Source organism: Rana temporaria, chromosome 1 (genome assembly GCF_905171775.1).
Source record: "Rana temporaria chromosome 1, aRanTem1.1, whole genome shotgun sequence".
Taxonomy (NCBI): Eukaryota; Metazoa; Chordata; class Amphibia; order Anura; family Ranidae; genus Rana; species Rana temporaria.
This window is the reverse complement of record NC_053489.1, coordinates 391,257,312-391,284,207: the sequence shown is the minus strand read 5'-3', so window position 1 is coordinate 391,284,207 and position 26,896 is coordinate 391,257,312. Positions and strand designations below refer to the sequence as shown.

Below are 26,896 nucleotides of genomic sequence, written 5' to 3'. Positions count from 1 at the left end.
ACGATTTTTTTTTTAATTTTTAATTTTTTTTTCCCGCCGTATCTTTTTTTTTTCCCGACGCAACTTTATTGACCCGTCGCAATCCACAAAGCTCGGCGTAACGTAATTTCGCGCTATGCACGTCGGGAAAATGACGTCACGAGCATGAGCAGTACGGCCGGCGCGGGAGCGCGCCTAATTTAAATGGGAATCACCCCCATGAAAATAGGAACGCCTTGCACTGGCGGAATTTAAGTTACACAGCCCAAAATTTCTAGGTAAGTGCTTTGTGGATCGGGCACTTAGGTAGAAATTTTAAGGCAGTGTAACTTAAATGGAAAAAAATAAGTTACGCCGGATCTTTGTGGATTTGGCCCCATGTTCTGGAGCATCTGCTGATAATTCTCCAGTAAGGGGAATATGCACCGAAGAGATTGCTGGATAATGAAGCACCACTTAAAAGAAGATTGACTATTTCTGTGACTGCCCCACCCCACCTGGTGCCCACCTGATGATTAACGTAAGCCACATTGTCCAAATGAAACCCATATTTGAAGTCCCTTGTCAGTAGGGGTCCAGTGAATTAATGACAGACTAAGTTCTCGCAACTCCAGGATGTTGATTGGGAGTTTGAATTTCTCCAGAGACTAAAAATTCTGAACAAACAGATTATGTTATGTTTAATGAACAGCCTTTTCCAAATCCAATTCTCCATTGGACTGTGATTCGTACTCTGGCTTGGCCATTAACTTTGTTAAAGTGTAAGTAAACCCACCTATCATTTTCAGCTAAGGGAGCTGCCATCTTGGCCTAAGTTTAATCTTCAACTGCCATGGTGCTGCACATGTGATCAGTTATGACACCAGCCATTGGATGGTTTGACAGGTTGGTCGAGAGCACAACCAATGTGACAGTTAGCAATCCCGGCATGCCGGAAATGTAACTGCTTTTTGAAACTGTTAAACCGATGAGTTTACTTCCGCTTTAACTTTGTTGTCTTGCTAAAAGACAAATCTTCTGCCAAGACTCTGGTTTCTTGTAGACTCTATTAGGTTTTCCTCCAGGATTTCTTTGTATTTAGCTGTATTTATTCTATCCTCACAAGCCTTTCAGGGCCTACGGCAGAAAAACATCGCCAGAGCATGATGTTGTTACCACCATGCTTCATGGTGAAAATGATAAATTTATGATGACGTGTAGTTTATGGCTTATGTCAAAATGGTTGCTCTGATGGCCAGAAATATGCTTGCTTGGTTTTATCACACAATGGAACCTTTTCCCAGCTGCCTTCAGAGTCTCCCAGGTGCCTTCTGGCAAAGTGTAGGTTAGGCATACTTTACAAAGGTATTTTTACTATCAATTGAAACTCATTCTCTTCATTTATCTGATTATATGACTTTGGAAAAAAATATTATAATTATTCTAAATTATTTTGCAGAGATCATTTTTCACTTTGACAATAACTAGTATTTCTTTGTTGACTGATGTAAAAAAAAACAATTCCAATCACCGTGAGTCCATATTCTTTGATAATAAACATAAAAAACTTCTAAGGGGGTGAATACGGTTTATAGGCACTGTATATATATATATATATATATATATATATATATATATATATATATATATATATATATATATATATATATATATATATCATATATCTATATATAAATATGATTTTTTTTTAATAAGTGGTTTAGGCACCATGGTTATACCTGAGCCCATACTCAGAGAATACCTTGAGATAATCATCGCTCACTGCTCACCTACCTGTACTGGATATCTCTGGCCTCTTTGCATGGGACAAAGTGCTGTTTGGGAAGAGGGTATGAGCAGGGAGGGGGCAGAGAGAGGGAGTCGTTCTGAATGGAAAAAAAAAATCACAAAATGACACAAAATAAAAAACAAAATACAAATACAAATAAAACAAAATATGAACATATAAAAATGCCAGTCAGACAAGGTAACAAAAAGGTGACTGAGCTATGAGTACTATGCAGTTGAAAGAAGAATTAAGTAACAGTACATGCATTATTGTTAGTCCCAGCTTTATCTGGTGAGTAGAGTTGTTTTACACTTACTTCTTGCAGCTGCATCTGCACCTTGTTATATGCTCTCAGCCAATTAGACTTGGCCCTCGACATTCCTGTGCTCTCATCTCTGTGATTTGTGAAGACATAATTAATGTAATAATACTGGATAGGCTATTTGGCAAAACAAATAACAATTTAATATGGGCAATAGTAATGTTAGAGTTCAAATAAGCTCCATGAGCAGGGCCCTCCTATTCCTTTTGTATTGAACTGTATTGTAATCCTACTGTCACCCTCTACATTGTAAAGCACTGTGTAAACTGCTATATAAATCATGTATAATAATAATATAGTATTTCTATAATGACTGATCAGCCATAACTTTATGACCACCTACCTAATATTGAGTAGGTCCACATGTAGCTGCCAACCAGCCCTGACCTGTCAAGGCATGGACGCCACTAGACCTCTGAAGGCAATGCTATCGTATCTGGCACCATGCTGTCAGAAGCTGATCCTTTACATCCTGTAAGTTGTGAGGTAGGGCCTTCATAAATCGGACTTGCTTTTCAAGGACATCCCATAGATGCTCAATGGATTGAGATCTGAAGAATTTGAAAGCCAAATCAACACCATGAACTCAATGTTGTGTTCCTCAAACCATTCTTAACCACTTGCCTACTGGGCACTTTAACCCCCCTTCTGCCCAGACCAATTTTCAGCTCTTAGTGCTCTCACACTTTGAATGACAATTACTCAGTCATGTAACACTATACCCAAATGCATTTTTTGTCCTTTTTTTTATATACAAATAGAGCTTTCTTTTGGTGGTATTTTGAAAAAAAAAAAAATCGTAGTTTCTGTCATATATATATATTACAGATTATGTATTGCAAATTATTAATTTTTCTTCATACATTTTGGCTACAATTTATGAGGATTTAGTGGATATTATTTGGTCTGTGTGAAAGTTTTATAGTCTACAAGCTATGGTGCAAATCATAAAAAATTGATCACACCTGATGTACTGGTGGTGTACTCATTTCTTGCGACCTTAACAAGCCAGGAAAGTACAAATACCCCCCAAATGACACCTTTTTTGAAATTAGACATTCCAAGGTATTTAGGTTATTTCTCACACATGGCATGTGTATACCACAAATGATGCCCCAAAAAAACAGCCTAGCCACATAGAGAGGCCCAACTTGCAGGGAGCACCATCAGGCATTCTAGGAGCATAAATTACACATCTAACTTGTTGACTACCTATTAAACTTTTGAAGGCCCTGGAGCACCAGCACAATGACACGTGACACTGATGTGGCTCTGATGACAGATGTCACTGATACGTGGCACTGATGACACATGACACTGATGTCAGATGGCACTGATAAGTGGCACTGATGACAGATGCACTAATACATGGCTCTAATGGCACGTGACACTGATGTGGCACTGATGACAGATGGCACTAATACGTGGCAGTGATGACATGTGACACTGATGTGGCACTGATGACAGATGGCACTGAGGCCCCGTACACACGACCGAGTTTCTCGGCAGAATTCAGCCAGAAACTCGGTTCAGAGCTGAATTCTGCCGAGAAACCCGGCCGTGTGTATACTTTCGGCCGAGGAAGCCGACGAGGACCTCGGCGAGGAGATAGAGAACATGTTCTCTATTTCCTCGTTGTTCTATGGGAGAACTCGGCCCGCCGAGATCCTCGGCGGCTCCAGGACTGAACACGCCGAGGAACGCGATGTGTTTGGCACGTCGAGTTCCTCGGCCGTGTGTACGGGGCCTCATATGTGGAACTGATGATAAATGACACTGATGTGGCGCTGATGACAGATGGCACTAATACATGGCACTGATGACAGATGGCACTAATACGTGGCACTGGTGACACTGATGACAGATGGCACTAATACGTGGCAGTGATGACATGTGACACTAATGTGGCACTGATGACAGATGGCACTAATATGTGGAACTGATGATAAATGACACTGATGTGGCACTGATGACAGATGGCACTAATACATGGCACTGATGACAGATGGCACTAATACGTGGCACTGGTGACACTGATGTGGCACTGATGACAGATGGCACTGATACGTGACACTGATGACACGTGACACTGATAACAAATGGCACGTGGCACTGACAGGTGAAACTGGGGACAGATGGCACTGACAGGTGGCACTGGGGACAGATGGCACTGACAGATGGCACTGGGGACAGGTGGCACTGACGACAGGTGGCACTGGGGACAGGTGGCACTGGGGACAGATGGCACTGATAGGTACTGTGGACACTGTATTTTTATTGCAGCACATTCACGCTGCAGCACAGGTCGCTCTCCCTCCCCACACGCGGTCTCTGTGTGAGGAGGGAGAGCCGGCGATGAGAGATGATCTCACATGTTTACATGTGAGATTATCTCTTATTGGACACGCTGATCGAGTGCTTAATGTGATTGGCCATTTAGCACGATTTGTGATTGGCTGTGTCCAGGGGACACGGCCAACACAGATTTTCCCCCGATGCGTGCCCACGGCATTGCGCAGGAAGGAAGTAAACAGGAGGACGTCCAGGGACGCCCTCCCGGCAATTGAGCGCCGCACTGTAGACGTCTTTTGTCTATAGCGCGGGCGCGTAGTAGTTAAACCATTTTTGCAATGTGACAGGGTGCATTATCCTACTGATAGAGGTCACAGCCATCAGGAAATAAAGTTTCCTTGAAGGGGTGTACTTGGTCACTGGTCAGCAACAATGTTTAGATAGGTGGTACGTGTCAAAGTAACATCCAACATAAATGGCAGGACCTAAGGTTTCCCAGCAGGACATTGCCTAAGCAGCACACCTTTGTCATCTTGCCATCTTCCCATACTGCATCTGGTGCAATCTCTTCCCCAGGTATGTGATGTGCACGCACCTGGCCATCCACATGATGTGAAATAAAAAAAGTGATTAATCAGACCTGGCCACCTACTCCCCTTTGCTCCTTGGTCCATGCTCATGTGTTCATTGTAGGTCTTTTTGGCTGTATACACAGGTCAGCATAGGCACCCTGACTGTTCTGCAGCTATGCAGTCCTATACATAACAGACTGTGATGCCCATTTTTCTGCTTTCAACACATCAAGTTCAGGGAAAACTATATATCAATATCAATATTGATATATAGATAGTAATATCAATATTATTCACTTAACCTGTCAGTGGTCATAAAGTTATGGTTGCTCGGTGTCCATACTATTTTGCTTTAAAGAACTTTCAGATTTTAGTGCTTGGTGGACATTGAGTTATTATACAACTTCTATACTGTCCACCTTGCAATATTCATTTTATATTTTCCTTTTGCAGGTGACAGAGCAATAGAGCAATATGCTAGTTAAATCAGTATTAAACTAAAGACCACAAATACAATATATTGCAGCCTAAATGTGCTGGCTGCATTCGTTTTCTCTGTTTTCACATTAGTTTTACCTGGTTATCGTGCCAGTAACACAATTCCTGTCTTAGGGTGTCTCAACTCTTGATAGTGAAGCGGCAAGTGTTAGATGCACTCTAGCTAACACTTTTTAAACAGTTACAACTTGGGATAAAGGTTTTACATAAATTTAAAAAAAGCTGACCACTGTAACTTAGTGTTAAATGGTTTGTGACAACCCTCTAACTGCTTGGTCTGCTAAAGAAGAAAAATAACAGATTTTCTGGCTGAATCCTCAGACAAGAGAAAGCAAAAAAAAAATCAATATAAAGGTAAGCTACAATATAATACATTTTTGTTTTGGCATTTAATACCGCTTTAAAGAGAAAATCATGTAATAATTTATGTAGCAAATATTGTGCTGCAAGCTAAAATTTATGACAATTTTCTTGTAAAGGGAATATGTCACAAAGCTAAAGTATATACCTGTCTCAGGAGTCTCAGAATCAAGCATTTTCTGACTCAAAGGTCACTTAATAGCATTGTGAAGATTAGGCTATTTGCATTCAGTGTAAATAACGTAACTGCTCCAGAATTCGCATGCATTTTGTGAATCAGCAAATTGCTTCCATCAGAGGCCTCTGAGACAGGCATTTACTTGTGTGATGGATTCCCTTAAAACCTGCATGCTTCAGCCCAAAAGATTTGTTTAGTGGAGATATTTAGAAAAACCCGTCAGCATAGGTACATGGTTCATGTTCATCCCTATGCATCTGTTATCACTTGGTGAGTCACCAACTCAGAATAAGCACATGCATATCAGGTGATGGGACTTCTGATAAGCATAGGCTTTTTCCCGGTTGATGATTCACTAAGTGATGCAGAAACGATGATGTCAGGCCAGAACCTACAAGCTCCTTAAGGAAGCAAATTTTTTTTTGTATTTAGCCAAATAGTCTAAATCCCTAAATTAGTGCAAGCCATAAAACATAAATTACATTGATTTATATCTATTTTTACTCTTCCTATTCCTAGTGTGCATAACTTATCCCGAATAGTTTTTCCTTCTCACCTGTCCATCAAAGACACTTGGACTACTGGTACTGCCTCAATCTCTGGTATAGCTTCTGGAGTCCGCTCTTTTTGAACTGGAATTTCTGGGGGTGTTTTCTCCTTACTCTCTTCAGATAAGTACAATGTGTCCTCTAGCTCATTCTTAATTTTTTCACCCTTATCTTCTTCTTCTGGAAGCTCATCATCATAAAGATCTTTGTCAGAAAGCTGACCCCTGCTGTCAGGGTAGCCACCTTCATCATCATCTTCTTCACTGTACACTTCAGGGCCTTCGTCTGCTTCCCAATTTGGAGAATCCTTTTGGTAGCTGACAGAACTATGACAGGAGTGATACGAGTCTCTGTCCCGTTCTTCTTCTATTTCAGAACCCTGAAGGCTGTCATTTTCGGGGTCAAAATCATCACTTAGTTGTGTAGAATCTCGGCTAAGTTCCCCAGAGGAGGCATAACGACTGCTTCCAGTAGGGCTAGAGAAATCAAAACATTGGGCAGAAAAATGAAAGCAGAAGAATAAACATAATTAAAGTACATCTCCCATCTGTCATTGTTACATATTAAACCATCAGAATGAATAGGTACATTTTTAGTCTTTTTATGGTATTCAGTCAAATCAAAATTTCTATAAAATTCTATAAAAAAGAGTTAAACCATATCTTGGATATTTTTCAGTGTTCTGTTTTGTGTAACTATTTTTGGGTAAAATTTTGGACATTCCTTCATATTAAAATATATATCTTCCGGAAAACCCTTTCAATGATCAACAAACAATCCTGCCCCATATTAAAAGAACTGTTAACTACAAATATATATATATATATATATATATATATATATATATATATATATATATATATATATATATATATATATATATATATATAAATATATATATATATATATATAAACATAGCAAAGTGACCAAACAGTCCACCTAGCCAGCTTCTTTCTTTTTTTTTGGATGTTGGTGGGTTATTGTTTTAAAATTCCCTTAAGCTTAATACTGAAGTTACAGGTTCAGCTTAGGGCTGGATAAAAAAAAACTGAAGAGGTCAGGAGCTCTCAGCCATTGGTTGAGAGAGCTGACCAGAAGGCGATCGGCAGACCTTTTTTGGTCTAACAGCAGAAGCCGAATGCTCCGCCTCCTTCTGTCGGACCAGCTGCCGTACCCAAAGGCCGAACATCTGCTGGTTTCTACTGGAAAGGTTGCTACTGCCCAATGTTTAGCCCGTGTGTGCCGGGCTCCACTGTTAAATTACTAATTAACTATGCTGAAAGTCTTTTCAAGCATGTCAATAAAGGTTTCAAGACTGAAGGTCCGTTTCATCGGTCCAAACCGACCGTGTTTGGGCCCCATCGGTCAGTTATCCTTCGCTTGCTTTAAAATTCAACCGATGGACGCCTAACCGATAGTTTAAAACCGATGGTTAGTACACAAAAGCATCAGTTAAAAACCCGCGCATGCTCAGAAGTCGACGCATGCTTGGAAGCATTGAACTTCATTTTTCTCTGCACGTCGTTGTGTTTTACGTCACCGCGTTGGACTCGATCGTTTTTTTAACTGATGGTGTGTAGGCACATCAGACCATCAGTCAGCTTCATCGGTTAACCGATGAGAACGGTCCTTCGTACCGTTCTCATTGGATGGACTGATCGTGTGTACAGGGCTTTAGGCCTTGTACACACTACCATTTTTCTCGGAAAAAAACATCAAGAAAACTGCTGGCAGAGCTTATTTGCCGAGAAAAACGGTCGTGTGTATGTTTTTCGTCGAAAAAACTGCTGTGAATCTCGACAAGAAAAAAAGAGAACCTGCTCTCTTTTTTCTCGTCGGGAGTCTCAATTTTCTTGTCGTGGTTCTCGTCAGACTGGTTTACGACGAGAAACACGTTCGTGTGTATGCTTAGAAACCCGCACATGCTCAGAATAAAGTATGAGACGGGAGCGCACCTTTGGTAAAAGTAGCGTTTGTAATGGAGATAGCACATTCGTCACGCTGTAACAGACTGAAAAGCGTGAATCGTCTCTCACCAACTTTTACTAACACGCGGTAATATGAGATTAGTAAAAGCAGTCCCAAGGGTGGCGCCAGTGAAATCGAACTTCCCCTTTATAGTGCTGTTGTACGTGTTGTACGTCACCGCATTTGAGAACGATGAGATTTTGTCTCGACAGTGTGTATGCAAGGAAAGCTAGACAAGAATCCCGTCAAGCTTGACAAGAACCTCGTCGAGAAAAACAACGTTTCTTTTACGACGGGATTCTCGGTCGCGTGTACGAGTCCTCAGACTTCGCATCATTTTTCTTGCCCATCATATGAGCAGGTCCTGTGTCCCTTCTAAAACTATAACAGGATTGCACAAAAATCCTTTTTTCTTTCAGCATTGATTGGAGCATACAGTAAACCACCCAGATATCCAAAAACAGTCCCAAGCAAAGGTGAGAAAAAAAACATTTACACCTTAAAAGGCAACTGCCAGCAGTGAAAATCATTACAGATTACCCAATTTGCAAGGCTTTCCAGCCAAAGGAGGTCATGGCTATGGATGCAACGTTCACACAGCGATTGAACGTAAACCAAGGATCAGGTGGCATCCTTGAATAGTGGGACTTTAATGCACATGCACAGTGTAAAGTGGAGAAAGCCAGGACCTTACTAGAAGAAAGATAAGTGAATCAGGGAGGAAGGTATGTCTTTTCCTCGGTGGACTACACTTACAGAGGTAGGGGAATTCTATGACATTTTTTACATTGTTTAGACTGTTACATACATCTTATTTAATGAGAGGGTTTATCTGCATGAATACACACAGGCCTCAAGATAATATATAGTGAGAACAAAACGTGTTATATATTATTATTACTAGTGTAGCTTTGACATTTAATGTGAACCCACAGGCTTTCGTGGTTCCATATCACATGTCTGCACAGGCTTGAGCCTAGTTTTCTGCTGTATTGTGCATGTGTATGCTTCTAAAAAAGGGCACTGACATGTTCACATAGGCCACTGTGCAGGTGCAGAATTCATAAGAAAGTGAGCAGGATTTCTGTTTATCTTTGGAAGCACAAGCTTGCCTTTAGTAAATCAGGCTCAAGTGGGTGGAATTACTAAAGGCAAATAGGTTCTCCACTTTGCAAGAGAATTTTACCCTAGCTTTGTGAATGAGGTGATGCTCTGCTGACTTCCATAATCAAATCATCTGATTCCTTCTTTAGAAAGTTTATTTATGCCACATCAAGTTAAGGGAAAATTCCCTTGCAAAGTTGCCTATTAACCCTTAGTATATTAACCCCATGTGTGCACATATTAAAGCAAAACTGGCTTGAACAAGAGCAATATCTTTTCAGTGTAAATAAATGAACCATCAAGAAAACATATAGGAAAATGCAAAAATAGATAACTGAAAGTCTTATGCCCCGTACACACGATCGGAATTTCCGATGGAAAAAGTCTGATGGGCTTTTTCCATCGGCTTTTCTAATCGCGTGTAGCCCCATCTGAGTTTATTCATTGGAAATTTTGATGAATTCCATCGGACTTTAGATATAAAACATGTTCTATATTTTTCCGATGGAATTCCGTCGGAATTCTGATGTGATTTGGCCGGGCAAAACCCTGATCGTGTGTACGCGGCATTAGATTATAACTCTAATTTTGAAAATTTCCACCAGTAGAGTAACCACTGCATTACTGCAAACTCATCATTACTTTTAGTAAATGGGCTTCAGTTCTACTTATTAACCCAACATGTTACAAATTTCACTGACATGTTCTGTTTTAAAACTATGGCAACATGTTGACAACTGACAAATCCCAGTTTATCACATATACAAAATGATCTTGGAGTGGGTTATAGAGAATCCAGCTGTGTTCGTTATGTAATATGTGTTATATAAAATATATGCAAAAACAATTAAAATCTATGTACGTTTTTATCAGTATAGGTATAACTCTGCATTACTTCTCTTATTGTTTTATACATTTTCAAAGTACCACAAACAACTGAACAGTGGAGCCCATATACCATAACATGTAGAAGAATTATCAGTAAATTGAAAAAATAAATAGATCATACACTGACCCCAACTTGCAACAGGAAAACCTTAAGCGCGCATGCAGACAGATATACAAATACACACCCCATGACAGGCCAAGAATAACTTAAAAATATTCTGAAAATTTAATATAGAAACAGTAAATTCACTGAACCTCATGTAGAGAAATGCTAGGATCGTAAGCTAAATTATCTAGTTCTGTATTATTCTATGTGGAATTGTGTTTTATTATAATTTTGCAAAGAATTTAATTAAATGTATTAGCAGTAAAAATATAGTTTTGAGTCTTGCATAAACTGTAGTCATTTATATTGTTAAAGTAAAACATTTACATTATTGATAGACTGAATCTGTTCCTTTTCACATAACAGCGCTAACCGGCTCAACCCTGTATCAGAATGGATAAGCCAAATTCCAGGTTTCACTACATCCTTCACTGAAAATGTAATCTAATATTGGATTGCTCAATTTTAGAGGGGAAGGGGAGGGCAGAGGAGGACACATCACCCATGTTTCAGTTCAACTGATTGAGAATTTTATTTTGTTGAAAATATCCCCCATTTCTTGTAGTCGTGTAAAACTATGCTTTAGGGAGAATTTCCCAAGTTTTCCCCAATTACACAAATGCACATGTATGATGAACACAGACAATCCATTAGGTAACAAAAGTCTGGGATAGAAAATCCAGGTTTCTTTAAAAAAAAAATCTTTATAATAGTAGTCAGGGGCGACAGTCCTTTACAGTATACAAGTATATCACAAGTACACATGACAAAATGTGTGCAAAATAATACATTTTGTCCTGAAAAAATATAACTTGTTTAACATAATATTAAAGACAGAGTCCAAATGTGTATACATTTGGTCTACCACTGCAAAATCTGACTTATGCTTTTCACTGTTTTAGTGTATCACACTAAAAAGTGTGTTACACCAAAGGATTAACCTGGACAACTTTTTCTCTGTTCCTTAACTTCATGATGTTTGGAAAAATAATCTGCTTTGGAAAATCTCAGAGTTTTGTGGGTTTTTTTTGTCCTTTTAAGATTAGTCCTTTTGTCCTTTGAGATTAGTTTACTAATATAAAAAAGCAACATTTGTAAAATAGTGTATTTACAGTACATATATGCGTATGCAATTTAAAGCAGCTATTTGCAAAACTAATGTTGTGATTACTACAAAAGCAAAGGTGTTACCTTTCAAATACATGCTGAGCCTAAAGCTAAAGTTTACCTAAAAAAAAAAAAATTCTCTAACGCTATAGGATTTGAAAAAATCTTTTGTGCAGGGATGCCTCATCCTCTTCCTGCTGAACTTCTAAGGCCTCGTACACACGACCGAGTTTCTCGGCAAAAAACAGCAAGAAACTTTTTTTGCCGAGGAAACCAGTTGTGTGTACACTTTTCGACGAGGAAACTGTCGAGGATCTCGTCGAGCCAAAAAGAGAGCATGTCTTCTTTTTCCTCGACGGCAATGGAGAAATTTGGCTCGCTGAGATCCTCGACAGCCTAACAAGGAACTCAACGAGCAAAACGATGTGTTTCGGTCGTGTGTATGAGGCTTTACACTGAGGGCATTAAAAGATCTGAGTATTCTGTGAAGCTGCAGTAAACAAGTTCCTGATGGGAACTCGTTCTGTACGCCGTAACACGATCTGTAAATAGGGGAGAATCTGAGGCGTCACAGGATTCTCTCCCCTATTTACAGATTGTATGAGGTGTGATGAAAAGTCTACAATGAAAAAAATCTTAATGGAGGAGGACAAATAAGGGTGGTCTCCATTTGCAGAAGACTCAGAGCTAGTAAGTAACTTAATCAATGCTGGAAAATCAGCAGCAGGAAGAGGACTGGCATTCCTCCACATGAGATTTCTACAGGATCCAGCTGCCTGCACAGCGGAGGACGTACCAGTACGTTTTTTCATTTTATTTTAGTTAAACTTTAACTTTAAGTTGATTTGATAGCAGTGAATACAAATTCCACAAGAAATGCTGCCTGCTGGTAAAAATTGGTACTAAGATGTGTTTCGCACATGTATTTTTGAGGCATTTTTCAGCATTTCCTTGTTTGTCTAAACTTTGTGGCCTCCAGACAGGCATGTAAGCAGTGTGCGGGGAAGGTATAATCTTAGAGATGGGGTAAATTATGATCACACCCTACGGACTAAGCCTGGGATGCCATTAAATTTCATGTGCGTGTAAAGGCAGGTGTCCCAATACTTTTGGTAATATTGTATTTAGGTTTTGAGATTAATGTGGATATGTTAGAACTTGCTTGGGGCACATTATTTAAAGAAACATGTCACCTCACACATACAGGGCTAAATGACAGTGTGTCTGCAAAGGGCATTCCCCAACCCCCATATATTCACCTTACCTGGACTCCCTATCAACTACCTGCTCTTACACTACCTGTGCTAAAATCAGCTGTGTTGTTAAAATGGAGTGGTGATGTCACTCCCCCCGGTCATGTGAAAATGTTAGGGCAAAGCAATTGGATTTTAAGCCAGGGCACTGTCACAGTGTCAGGTAATCTTGATAAATGTGGAAGAACCATTGACTTTGCAAGCGCACAGGGGTGAGTACATGGTGGTCAGTGGATGCCTGATGCAGAGACACTGTAATTTTTCTCTTGATGTGCAAGTTGACAGTGTCTCTTTAAAGCATATTTTTGTGGCTACATAGACGGAGACATATAAGTGCTGTGCATACAGCAATAAACTATTTAACCAAGCTCTTTTAAGCCATGCACACTGTTAAGCACTGCACACTGCTGTCCACAGTATGCTATATGTGATGCAGCTTTTCACTCTTCTGTATTTCCATGGGTGTCCTTTGACTTTTGGAATCCTAGCAATATCCCTGGGCCCACAAGCACTGTAAACCACTGTAGAGCAAGTGTCTCAAGGGTTACTGTAGGAGAATGGGACCCCTACATTTTTCTATATATCTGAATACCAATTTACTAAAGGAGTTGTGTGATTTTTACTTCAGTTTTTGAACTGTAACATGTACATTTCTGTTTACTTATTTAATTTGCACATTATTAGATAATTGAAGTGAATATTCACACAATTGATTTTGTAAAGATTACCAACAACTCTAGTATAGTAAATAAGCCCAATAGCGGTCACTTGCTGAATACAGAATATCATTTCGAGCAGGACTTCTTTTAAATGATTTATAGACCTATGTTTGACTATTTAGCTGGAAGATTGCAGTTAAAATTGTTATATTGCCATTTTATTATATGCACTGCTGATTAGGAAGAAACTGCACTAACATTATTTAATCTTTAATAAAGTAATAATGGTCAGAGACTGGTATTTATTTGAAGGTGACCCTTGCTGCTACTGCCTTAACTGTATTGGTCTTATTTACTATGTAATTTTTCTTGATTGGAAGCAGTACTATCCTGCTTTTCACGTAAATATTCCTGTATGAAGGAAGTACATTTTTTCTGTACTTTTAAACCTAACTCTGTTACTCCAGTGCCAAAGCATCTGTAATAAGTAGAAAATTATCTTAAAACATTCCCAATCCTTCTCAAGAGCCTTGTCAATTACATCAGTTAAATATGTTATGGCCTGTCTTGGCATGTGCAAAGGACGAGCACAGCACTCTGCAGCACCAACACTGCAACATTTTGGGACTGACCCACCTATCAGACAGGTCTAGTGACTGCCGGCTCTCCAGAGAGTGCTGCCGACTGGTGAGGCGGCTTGAACCGGAGACAGACTCCCCATCACTGCGCCCGTTAGTGGCAGAGTCTGCGCTATCGTAATGCCTGCCATGCAGGGAAAGAGGAGACAGGTCAGAGGGGATCACACACACCCCTCCATCCTGCCATCCCACAGACATTAATATAATAAGAAATGTTAACCATAATCCCATAATCAGTTTAAAAAAAATTTTTTTTGACTACAACACAACTACTTAAACATTGCTGTGCATTAACGGTCTATCCTTTACCTGACCGGTCGGTGATCTGAAAAATCCATCTCGTAGCTGTGTACAGAGTCAGTATAAGAACCATGGGAGCTGTACTGTTGTCTCACAGGATATTGGTGTACAGAGGCATTTGGCTGGCATGTTGAATAGTAAGCTGGAGGGATACTATTGCTGGTCTCACTTCGGTAATCACTATCACGATCATCAACAGCACTGTCAGGATCCTCATTGTCTGAAAGATGGAAAAATTTGTCGCAAGAATGACAATATATTGGTTATACATATAGGTATAGTTGCATCACTATTGCACAGTTGGCCACCATATTGCAATATTTCCATCAAAGTTATTGAGAAGATTTTTGGTATGACTGCATTAATGTGACGACAATGTAATGCAGCTGACCTTTTCTGTAGTCCTCATATACCATATAAATAGATGTCTACAAAAACAGGAAACTATCTTGAAGAACTTGGTAACACATACCAGTGGCTAATGCAAACAATAACTGAAACTGAGAAAGGTAAACTTTATGTATACTAACAAAACATGTTCGAAAATTTGTCCTACATGTGCAAATATATCATAGAGTAAAACATTTTAATAATTAAAGTAGATGTAAACCCTAAATACATTAGAAAAAGTACACTTAATTTCCTACAGCACTGTGTATCATAAACAACTGCCATTTTTTAAATACTGGTTTTACCATTTTTTTTACCCCCTTTGTTGCATCTCAGTGCTGCTAATGTCATGCAGCCTTTGCAGCCACTTCGTGTTTACATGCATGTACTAAAATTATGACTGCATGGCACATCTCAAGAAGAGTTTTCCTGATGGTGACCAACAGTGGAACATGCTGGAACAATGTGAATTGGCAGGGCAGCTTGTAATCTCCATTAAGATAGTGTGTAATGCCGCGTACACACGACTGTTTTTCATGACGAGAAAAATGCAATTTTTTTAATTGGTCGTGAAAAACGGTCGTGTGTATGCTCCAGAGCATTTTTCTCAAAAATTTAGAACCTGCTCTATTTTTTCTCGTCGTTTTTCATGTCGTCATTTTTCACGTTGTGAAAAACGGTCTTGTGTATGCTTCAACGAGAGGAAAAAAAAGGTACATGCTCAGAAGCAAGTTATGAGACGGGGAAATTAGCATAAGCAGCCCAAAGGGTGGCACCAGTTGAATGGAACTTCCCCTTTATAGTGCCGTCGTACGTGTTGTACGTCACCGCGCTTTGCTCGAGCATTTTTTTTCACGATCGTGTGTATGCAAGGCAGGCTTGAGAGGAATCACGTCGAGAAAAACTTTGTTTTTTTCAATCACATGAATAACTGTCGTGTGTACGCGGCATTAGAGGTTTAAAATGCAGGAAAACTATTCCGAGATAACAGAAAGTGCTTGACATAGGGTCTTTATTGTAGGATCACCAGGCATTATTTTAATAAAAGCTGAAAATTTACAAAATCTTGAAATATACTTTTGAAATGATGTTATCAAGTTATAGGTGATATAATTCAGTGGCTGAGTTTACATATACTTTAAGGGTGAATAAGAAAACCTCAATCAGATGAGATAATTATACATTGGACTTTTTGTGATAATTCACAGTAACCAATTATAGACTTTGGGCCAAGCAGGTAAGCACATTAAAACTTTATCTAAATACATTGGTTGTACCTTGTGCAACCAGGGACTGTTCACCGCCCTGTGACTGACTAGCTGTCAGTTTAACAACAGTGTCCTACTCCATTCATGCTATGTGAATAATTAAATTGTAATCTATTGAGAATTGTTAACCAAAGCCCAAAAAGGGCAGGTCTGCTTTTCACAAGTCATAATCCATAGCTTCATGGAGGGATAGTAGGCCTTTTGAGGCTCCTCAGACAGGTAAGGAGCAGTGAGGCCAGCTCGTTTATCTCTGGGCTATCCCTCTCTTGACAAGCTAGTATTAATATGGCAAGGGGTTCTTCAGTATTGGGTGTTAGCTTCTGAAGAACATGGCTTACAGTTGCCTGGTTGCTAGAGCTAACAGCTGTTTGCTGACAACTTGAACAAGCTGACAACTTTTACAGCCTTAGCAAACAGTTTGGCTTTTGCTGCCCTACACTCCTGCAAAGCGGATGCCTGAGATGTATTTTTACACTGTGCTGGGAGGGTTGGACCTCCAGCAAGCATTTTCTTACTGGTTCTCATGTTTCCGATGTTACACCACTAGCAAGCAGATGCTTTCTTGCTGATCCTCATATCTTTGGATTTGCATCTGATTAGCTAGAACCAAAATTTGTGACTCCTTAGTAAAAGAAGCCCACTCACTATTTAAATTTTTTCATAAAGAAACAGCTTTTCATTTTGTAGTATTTCTGCAGTGTGTTTGCCTAAATCCGAGCACCAGTTATGGCATTTAGAGGATTAAGGACCACTACAAAACATGGAAGTGCTTTTTATTGCACAACTTAACAATGCCTTTGTCTGCAAAAAAACTAATATTAATCACAAAAAGGCTTTGGTATCAATAAAACTCCAATCATATGGATCAATACTGAGTTCAATTACTTCACAGGTGCAGAACAACCCCAGCTAGAGAGAGTTTCAAGGACCCAATAATTCTCATATAGAATGGTTCAACATCCTTAGGAGTTTTGTGGCCCATTCATACCATTGCAGCACATTAACATGCAAATTAATGTTGCCATGCTGTCAAAAAATGCTGCATGTGCGATTTTTGGCCTGCTTTCTTTAGAAAAGTTTGTTCAAACTAGTGGCTTTAGCTCCATGTAGCCCCTGGAGTCTCATACTTCAGCAGCCTGTAAGTACACAATAGGCTGTTAACTTTACTAGGGAATTTTTTCCACAGCTTAGTAAAATGAGGTGAAAATTCTCTTTGCAAGGAATACCCTATCATGGGTATTTTTGCCAGGAAAGTAGAAATAAATAGTATGTTTTTCTTGAACATGAATGGATAATGGAAGCCATCAAAGCTTCACTTCGTTCACTAAGCATAGGTAAAAATGACTTTACAATTAAAAACTCTCTAAACAGACTATTTGCCTTTAGTGATATAACCCTGTTGCAACAATATTATTGTAATGTAGTTTGTTCATTTCTTGTCAATTGATCTGCACAAAACTTTCCAAGTGAAACATTGTATTAAAATAATAATTTCTATTTAACCTATATTACCCCAATTAATCATAGTTAACTAATTTACTACCTTCTCCCCTTACCTATTATTTTTTGCATATATAAACTTTTTTGTATGTTTTTGTTACCTGTTACGGTTTTCGCTGTAAAAGAACTAAGAGTACAATCACACTTTGTTATCAGAGCACTTGGGAACAAATGTGGCTACTGATAATAACCAAACATGCAATATATATTAAACAGGTCCTGGTAAAATAAAACATAAAGCATGCCACTTTTACTTGGAAGGCATGTATATTTATTTAGTGTATACACATAAGACATCAAAAGGAATTTTTTTAAACTTACTTTGCTGTTCACCCCAGCCAAAATAATTCCAGTTACCTAAGAGAAATGTTTATGAAGACTGTTAAATAAATCTGGCATACTTGAGTTAATTAAATTATTATTATTTTCCATCAGAATGGGTTGAGAGTTGCACAAAGTGGTGACCAGACTCAACATCTTTTGTGAAGAAATGCCCTATAGTTAACATACCACAGAATATCAATAAGTTAGGGCAATAAATCCCATGGCAAAGATGAACATAACTGAAAAAGAACTACAGCTATTTAGCTAGCCAATTCCGCTTTCAGGAAAAGCTCACAATATCCAGACAAAATGAGGAAAGTTAGGTGAAATTTAATACGCAAAAGGTGACCTTTTTATTTAGAATAAAGAATTACAATCTCTAACATAATTGAGCTGATCAACGAAATGAGTTGAAAATCTTTACTCCAAAAATCATGACTATTACGTTCAATTATGCAATCATGTGAAAAACATTTGCACACCACTGGATATTCAAACGGAACAGGAAATTTGCCCTTCACATGATCGGATAAATGAAGTGAAAATTCACCAGATTTTTATTTATTTTTGAAGATTCTTAATTCCTTTAGTAAATTGGCCTCTGCAATTCACCAGTATAAAATAACTAGTGAACTGTCATATCCCATGAAATATGCAAAATATCTTTATGGTGAACTGAATAAAGCATAACACTGCATTGGAATGCAGTGTTATGCTTTATTCAGTTCACCATAAAGATAGTTTCACTATTTATTTTATACTGATTTACTGATGATATTTACTGATCTACAATATACCGATGATAAACAAGTATTCATAGGTATTTTGTTTTTTCAAGTTTTTTCATATCATGGAACTAAGATTAATTATTTTTTTATTTTTTTATTTTTATTCAACTCTCCAGTGTACTAAGTGCATAGAGCATTTGGTCCAGTTCTTATTGGTGGCCCCAATGTCCCATAAAAATAAACCCTATATGCTGTAGCTCCATCCCATTTTAAAGTCCAAATTATGGGTGCTCCTGTGGGGAGGGGTGCAATAAGCATTGACCCCCACCCCACTCTAAGCTCAGTGACTTGTTGCTATCATGAATGAACAAGCAGTGCTACTTGTTCATTCATAATAGTTAAAGATCCCTCAGAGGTTTTGCTCTGTGTAATGTATCTGCCCTGTGTGTAAAAGCAACGGCAGATTCAATACATGGAGCCACAGCTCTAACTGATCTTGGTGACCCTGATAGACACACAGCATTGTTGCCTGTGTAATCTGTTTTTGTGAATGGCAGCACTGGTCTTTGGAGTAGTCCCTGCTGCTAGAGGCTAGACCTGTCAATTTCAAATCTGTCTCTTTTCTAGTAGCATTGTCGGATAAGGGGGAAAACCTGTCCAGCAACACCGCTTAGAGAGTAAGGGAGGGATTTGAACCAGACACTATATACACAGTGCCCTAGGGAATTAACAAAAACAAATATATAAGGATAGATGTTTTTTAAGGACATTGGAGCAGGATAAGACTACTAGCCTTTGTGTTTTTGCACATAATGGTTTTGACTGGGAAATACCCATGGTGAGAGTTATACTTACAGCACTGAGAACCATGAACAGGTAGTGGATTCTCTTCCTCTTCTTGAAACACATACTGAAAATAAGAAATTGGGAAAAAAAATTGGTACAAAGGTTGTTTTAATGAACACAACTTCCCATGTTTTCTTCTCTGCTATACATTGACTTCCAAAATATATAGTGTGAACCTAAATTAGCAAACAGGTGGTCTCTTCACAAAGAGCAGCTTGCATCTATGCCAAGTCCATTGTATAGGTCAGATGATAGTTATGAAACATAAATATTAATATGATTAGAATTATAATTTATAATGGTTATAGTAATATAGATCATATGGATAATTTCTTTAAGAATAATTATACCTTGACTATGATATTCAAATTTATCTTGACCCACCCATTTTCTCCCTAAGTGGAGACCACAGGAAAAGAATCATGTGTCTGGAAATTCAAATTCTTGCCAGTTACTCTTCTACTATGCATAACATAGGCTGGCTCTATTCAAATGCCACCAGATGCTATTAGAAGTTTCAAATGCCACGTATCAGTGGCAAATGTCTTGTATCTGTACTAGGGATGAGAAAATGTTTATGTGCAACTGTGGTCTCCTCTGGGGCTTCTGGGAACACTATTGACAACCAGCATTGGAATTTAATCCCTGCTATGGGCGACATGTGCCAATGCAAAAAAAATAAAATAAAAAATAAAGATATAGCACGAAGAAGGCCTTTTCAGGTGGCTTCAAGAACACAAAAAATGAACACATTAACGTAAAAAAAGTTTTGCCACTTGCCCTCCCTAAAACACTAACCTGGGTCCTGTGTCGATCCAGCACTGGGACCATCTACAGGTAATCCCGCTGTCTCCTGCTTCTCAGAGGAAGATCAGGCAGCAGTAGAAGCCATTGACTCCTGCTGTTGTCAATCATCCTGTGATCAGAGAGCAAGGGGCAGGGCCATCCAGGCTGTGTGTTATATTTATGGGACACTTTCTAGAAGTCCAAACTAGAAAATGTTCTCTTTGCTAGAGCAAATTGGATCATGCCTTTTAAGGGTTTTTTCCTTATTCTGGATCAACTGTGGGTTTACAGTTCTTAGAGTGCAAAGGTAATAATGTATTTATTTTTGTTTAACTTGATGTAAGTGTGTCTTTTTTCAACCCGACTAACTATATAACTGTGTTTGGGCCATTCTATGAGTTCAAAATCAGTAGTACCAGCATAGATAAATATTAAAGTAGAACTACAGGCAAAACCTTTTTTCTTTTTGGAGGGTGGGTTAAGGGAGGGTTATAAAAAGTGCTGTCCCTGTGTTGGATCTGTTTTTACCATTGAGGCGATCCTTGGAGTCCTGGACTCTGCACGGATTTGTATAAGGTCATTATTTCTTACCGTCATTGAGGAGTCAGTTGAGCCTTGTCTCCCTTGTATCCTATCTGGTTTCCTATCTGAGGTCTCCCACTTGGACATGCATTCCTCTATTGTATTTATTAATGCACCTGAAGTATGAAAGTTAAAGTTTAAGTTGAAATGCGTTGAGGTTCTCTTGTTGCCATCTGAATGACACCTTAATGGATGGTACTTCAGAGCTTTACTGATGCATTTGTTGTTAGATACTCTTGATGTATGGTAATTTTTTATCTTTGTCCATAATATATATATTTTCTACAACATTTTGTTTTATTAGTCAGTTTTGGTACCGCAAAAGTTCCACCCGCTTTCCCCCTTTTAAATAATTACAGTCCAATAGGCAGAGCTTTTTTTCTCAGAAAATAGGTGCAGGAACTCAAACACGACCCATTCAGATTTCACAAACAGTAGAAGGGTCTTAAAGGGGCATTAAATACCAGAATTGCATTACATACAGAGTGCAGAGTTCAGGGGGTTACAAGCTGTCACTTGTAAACACAGAAACCAGACTTCTGTGTTTACAAGTGATTGTGGTGAGCAGGCACCAAAGGGTCTGAGCCAGAGGTGGTGGAACTGAGTTCCCCCAAGTTCCCCCTGAAAAAAAGCCCTGCCAATAGGAATGAGGTAGCATTTATGACACAGATTGGGATATAGCAACAAGCATAGGGTTATAACACCTGTAAGGTTTATTGTTGTCATGTGTGTCCCATTGGGGAGATTTTCCTTCACTTCTTGTCTCATAGCCAAAACAAGAAGTGAGAGAAAATCCCTCTAAAGTGAGGGAATCCCAGGTTGTCATTGGGGTCACCAGAACTAGAGCCCCCATTGGAAAATGTCTTCACTATCCTTCGCTGGTGACAACCTTTCACTTTCGGTGATAATGATAAACATGACATATATAGGGGGTGAATCTCCCCAACAGGGGCACAGACAACAATGAAAAACTGATAGGTGTTCTAAAACATCTCCACTATATCCAAACTTAAAACAAGTTTTGCCTTTAGTTATGCTTTAATAGTCACCTGCAATTAATACTCATTTTAAAGTAAGTCTGTACAAAAGTTAAAGTAAATTTTGTATTAAGTGCAGATACCACATACTTTTTCATTAACATTCAGTGTATCCATGGGGGACCAAAACCCAGAACCTCTAAACGTGAGCTCAGACCTGCTTATATTTGTCTCCTGCTTCTCACTATTGGTCCATTACTATGTTGACAGCCCCGTGTTTCACTCTGCTGTCCTTCATCGGCTGTTTTCCTGGACTGTGTCCCACAATTACAGCGTGAGACATACCTGGCTACAGTGAGCAATGACAGAAGACTATGGTCAGTGCAGGACCACCATGACAGCTCACCTGATCACTGCTGTTACTTGTAAACATAGAAACCGGCAGAGAAGTCTTCCATTGCTCATTTTCTCTGCGGCTCTGACTGGTAAGATCATAAAGCATCAGCAGAGGATATGGGTAGCATGGGCATTAGTTGTGACATTGGGTTCCATGCTCTGTCATTACATAAAATTTGAAAACTTGAAATGCAACCTGTCATGCAACCTGTCCCTCCACTGAGCCTTTATTCCCAGTGAACACCAATCTAATTTTTTTCCACTGATAACAAGATTGGTCACACTGATCACCAACGCTGGTGATCCCACTGACCACAGATAGCAGGCATTTTTATCCAGACATTAACAACAGATGATGGGCATTTTTCCTCCTACTGTCCACAGATGGTGGACAGTAGTCCACCATTCCTCCTACTGTCCACAGAGCCAAGGCATCTTTTTTTCTCTACTGACCAGCAACATATTACTCAAGGCCACTGCATTCTATGTGTTTTACAGTAAATTGTGCTGACTGCTTTACTGTATACTGTATACTATTACCAATAGTTCATTACCATACGCCTGACCAAAAGTGTACATTTCCGCAACAGTTACTTTTTGCTAAATCATTTCTGACTATTCCTTCTTTAAGGTGGCATCCAAAATGTTTTAGTTCTCTGCCCATAATTTGTTATATTTTTCCAAACATGTTCTTTAGATTTATTCATGTCTGTTAAACTCTTAACCGTACAACTACTGTATAGATGATAGTTAAATGTACAGTATATGTAGATTCCTCTAGGTGCGTGTATTTAACACACAGCTTCTGTTAGTTTGTTAGTTGTACTACTATTTCTATTACAGCTATTTGTTTACTTTTTTAATTTCTACACTGCTACACCTTAAAGATGACATCAATGTATTGGTATTTTATAAAGCTTGGACCAATGTAACGATGCATATACCATACCTGGCTGATGCCCCTAGAAATTTAAAATCACTAAAGTAGACACCGCTACTCCAGTGACCTCTATTTGCTTTCTGCTCCCACACCAAGTGGGTGCCCTGTAGTTTTCTGAACACAAGAATCGGTTGTTGAGCTTCGGTGCCATTTAGACAATGCTTTGAATTTGTTCGATGTGGAAGAACGTGAGTTCACTGCTCCGACTCTCCATCTCTTCCAATCAGAGTGCGGTTTGCTTTCATTCTGAAAATGCAAAGCATGGCGCCCTGGTATGGTATAATTACCTTGTTCCAAGTTAGACCAATATAACTATGTATACAATACGCATACCTGGAATTCTTCTTTAAATAGAAGTTAAGGGCTCATGTAGACCACAACACTGAGCACCTTTAACAATTTGCCAATAAAGTTTCAGTTTTTTATTTCACTTACATCATCCTGATCCCTCATGGCATTCAGCTGCTCTAACTTCTTTGCCCAGTATCGAGCTTCCTCTTCTGGTATATCTAAAGAGAAAATATATATTTTTTTCCACTTTATTTACATATGACCTGTTTGTTCCATCTCAGGTTTGCCAGTGTTGTTTTCAAAGCAACTGCTTTTTTATTACCTGTAAAAGCTTATATAATCAACAAATACCTAATTGAAATACAAACTTCAAGAAAAAATATATTTTTCTGTAAATAACATAATTCTTATTTAAAAAGGGACTCTTAGGAATTAATATACACTGTACTATGATAATGGGCCACAACTTACAATATTTCTGCCTCACCTAGAGAAACCAATCATCTGATATTGTGTTTTGTGCTGTCGATACAAGTCGACAGAAGCAAAAAAGGACAATTTGATTGTTTGCTAGAGGCATTAGAGGTTATTTCAGGTGCCGTTGCCATGATGCTGACATTTTATTGCAAGCTTTTGTGAGAAATCTTACAAAAGTGCAGTTTTGTTATAATAATAAATGCGGGTGTACTTTGGGTAGAGAAAAAGACAACACTGCTGACTATCCCTAATTACAGCTTCTACCTTGCGAGTATCTGAGCAAAGCAAAGCAAAGAATCTGAGGGGGAAGTCCTAACTTCAGTCCTTGTGCTCCTCCTCTAATCTGTTTACTATTGAGATCAAGGAGAAAAAGCCCAGCCTCTATGTAAGCTCTAAGTACCAATTTCACTGACTTTGCCTGATTATGCTCAACATGCAGAATCCCATGCTTTCTAATTGTCCCTGATCACACTTGCCCTATGCTTTATGCTTTATGCTCAAAGAAATACATATTTAAATACTTTTGCCTCTGTAGACTTTACTAATCTTCTACTCTAAAACAGCTCTCTTCTGCTTTCCCAGGCCAGGAAACAAATGCCTGAATTTTGTATTTTTTATTTTATTTAAGAAGACTAGGAAAGTATTATTATTATTTATGATTTATATAGGCCCAACAATTTGCACAGTACAATTACAATATAATAAAATAAAATACAAGAGGGTTAAGCGGGCCCTGCTCATAAGAGCTTACAATATAATAGGGTGGGGCACATGGTACAAAAATGTAATAACTGTGAGGGATGAGCTGATGGGAGAATTAAAAGTTCAGTTGTTAAAGATGGCCAGAGTAGGATATAGCCAGACAGATTTAGGTAGAGAGTTTCAGAGGATGGGAGAGGCTCTGGATATGTATAGTAGATGATCATAGGAGGAGGATACAAGAGAGATAGAGAGCATGAGGTCTTGGGAGGAGCTGAACATCCGGCTTCTGTCGAAAGGGCATGACCGAAAAAGGTCTGCCGATCAGCATCCAATCAGTGCTCTCACAAAATGGCTGACAGTGCTTACTGGTGTGTTCTGGTGGGACAGCCATCCCCCTGTCAGAACACAATTGCTCAACGGGGGGGGGGGGGGGGATCGATGTACTAACATTGCATAGTTAGTAAAGGATCTACTCTCAAGCTCTTTATTTCCATTAAGCTTGCTGGGTTGAATGACAAAAACTCTATAGTGTGTACTAGGCTTTAGTGAAAAGATAAACATAAGAGGAATAACTAACATGTCTCCAACTTTGTCTGCAACTTGTTGACCGCAATGCACTTTTTCATTGGGCAACTGTGTGGCAAATGATGTTCAATGTTGATAAATGTAAAGTTATGCACTTGGGGGCTAGAAACATCCACACATCTTACATACTAGGAGGAAAACAGCTGAGGGAGTCAATGGTGGAGAAGAATAAGGGTGTTCTGGTAGATCATAAGCTTAATAATGGCATGCAATGCCAAGCTTCAGTTTCCAAAGTGAGCAAAATCCTTTCTTGTACTAAGAGATTTATGGACTGCAGAGAGATCAGAGATATCACTTTGCCCCTGTACAAATCATTAGTAAGACCTCATCTGGAATATGCAGTTCAGTTTTTGGCACCAGGATATTGGGGAATTGGAGAAAGTGCAGAGAAGGGCAACCAAACTGATAAGAGGCATGGAGGAGCTCAGCTATGAGGAACAATTAGCTGAACTGAATTTATTCTCTCTTGAGAAGAGGAGGTTAAGGGGAGATATGATCAACATGTAAAAATACATAAGTGGTCCATATAGTGAACTTGGTGTTGAGTTATTCACTTTAAGGTCATATCAGAGGACAAGTGGAGGAAAAAAGATTTCATCGTCAAATATGGAATGGCTTCTTCACAGTAGGAGCTGTGAAAATGTGAAATAGATTATGTGGAGAGCTTTACCCCAGATGCCTGCATAAGATGTGCCTGTTTTAATCATCAACCATGTGAGCTGCAAAATGTTGTACCTTCAATAAATGTAAGAGAGTTGCCTCTCTTCTCTTTTACACTGTGTAGCTCTTGCTGGATTCGGCTTCTAATCCCCTTGTGAAGGCTGCCATTTGTGAATGGATATTTTATGATTACACAACCCATCACATTGCTATAAAATTTTTAGATGGAATATAAACTAGATATGCTTCATCTGATTGTTACCTGTAGTAGAATTGTTTATACTTGCTCTAAATAATGAAATTGCAGAAATGCCTTTGTGGTGTTCCATGTGTGAGAACAATATTTTGGCAGCTGTTGATTTGCATTGATGTTGGTAACTGCTGGAATTTGCACATCTGGATAAATCTCCTGGGCACTTGTAGAGATTGTCCAAAACATGTTTTTTTAAACCACACACCTATTTGAGGATATGGTCCCCAATATAATTTGGAATTCAAGAATGTTGTATACTTATTTAAGAAACAAACGATAAAATATACTGTTAAAAGTAAAAACACACTTGCAGTTAGTTACCTAATGGAAGTTCAAACCGAGTGTCAAGTAAGATGCGATGGAAGGTGGGCTCTTTGGTTCCACAGATCTCATTATCTGTCATTATAACTTGAGAGTCAAGGGTCAACCATTCACCTGGACCTTCCTGTCATGAAGAAAAAATGACCATAAATCTGGTTTATGACAATGAAAAAGAAAGTTGAGAGAATAAAGGCATACCGTATTTGTCCATTTGCATTTATTATTTTTGCCTCTGTGTTTATCAGTGAAAAATACAAAAGTAATATATCTGCATACATATACATATATACACGTTCAGAATCAGTAATGTATCTGTACAGTATATATAT

At 38.8% G+C, this 26,896-nt stretch overlaps 1 protein-coding gene across 19 annotated transcripts in view; it reads right to left on the bottom strand.

Annotated features, from left to right (window-relative positions):
* The window catches only part of UNC13A (unc-13 homolog A), a 211,055-nt gene that overhangs the window by 161,007 nt on the left and 23,152 nt on the right, over nt 1-26,896 (bottom strand). For 13 of the 19 annotated variants that reach the window (XM_040322600.1, XM_040322605.1, XM_040322603.1 and 10 more), the window contains exons 4-11: nt 26,568-26,691; nt 23,714-23,787; nt 19,607-19,661; nt 18,021-18,056; nt 14,551-14,761; nt 14,240-14,365; nt 6,526-6,993; nt 2,064-2,142 (exon numbers count right to left, since the gene is read on the bottom strand). In XM_040322600.1, the coding sequence (XP_040178534.1) occupies nt 2,064-2,142; nt 6,526-6,993; nt 14,240-14,365; nt 14,551-14,761; nt 18,021-18,056; nt 19,607-19,661; nt 23,714-23,787; nt 26,568-26,691 (1,173 nt within the window). The remainder of the gene's footprint in view (nt 1-2,063; nt 2,143-6,525; nt 6,994-14,239; nt 14,366-14,550; nt 14,762-18,020; nt 18,057-19,606; nt 19,662-23,713; nt 23,788-26,567; nt 26,692-26,896) is intronic. The other 6 variants (XM_040322612.1, XM_040322616.1, XM_040322615.1 and 3 more) reach the window with 1 other exon arrangement.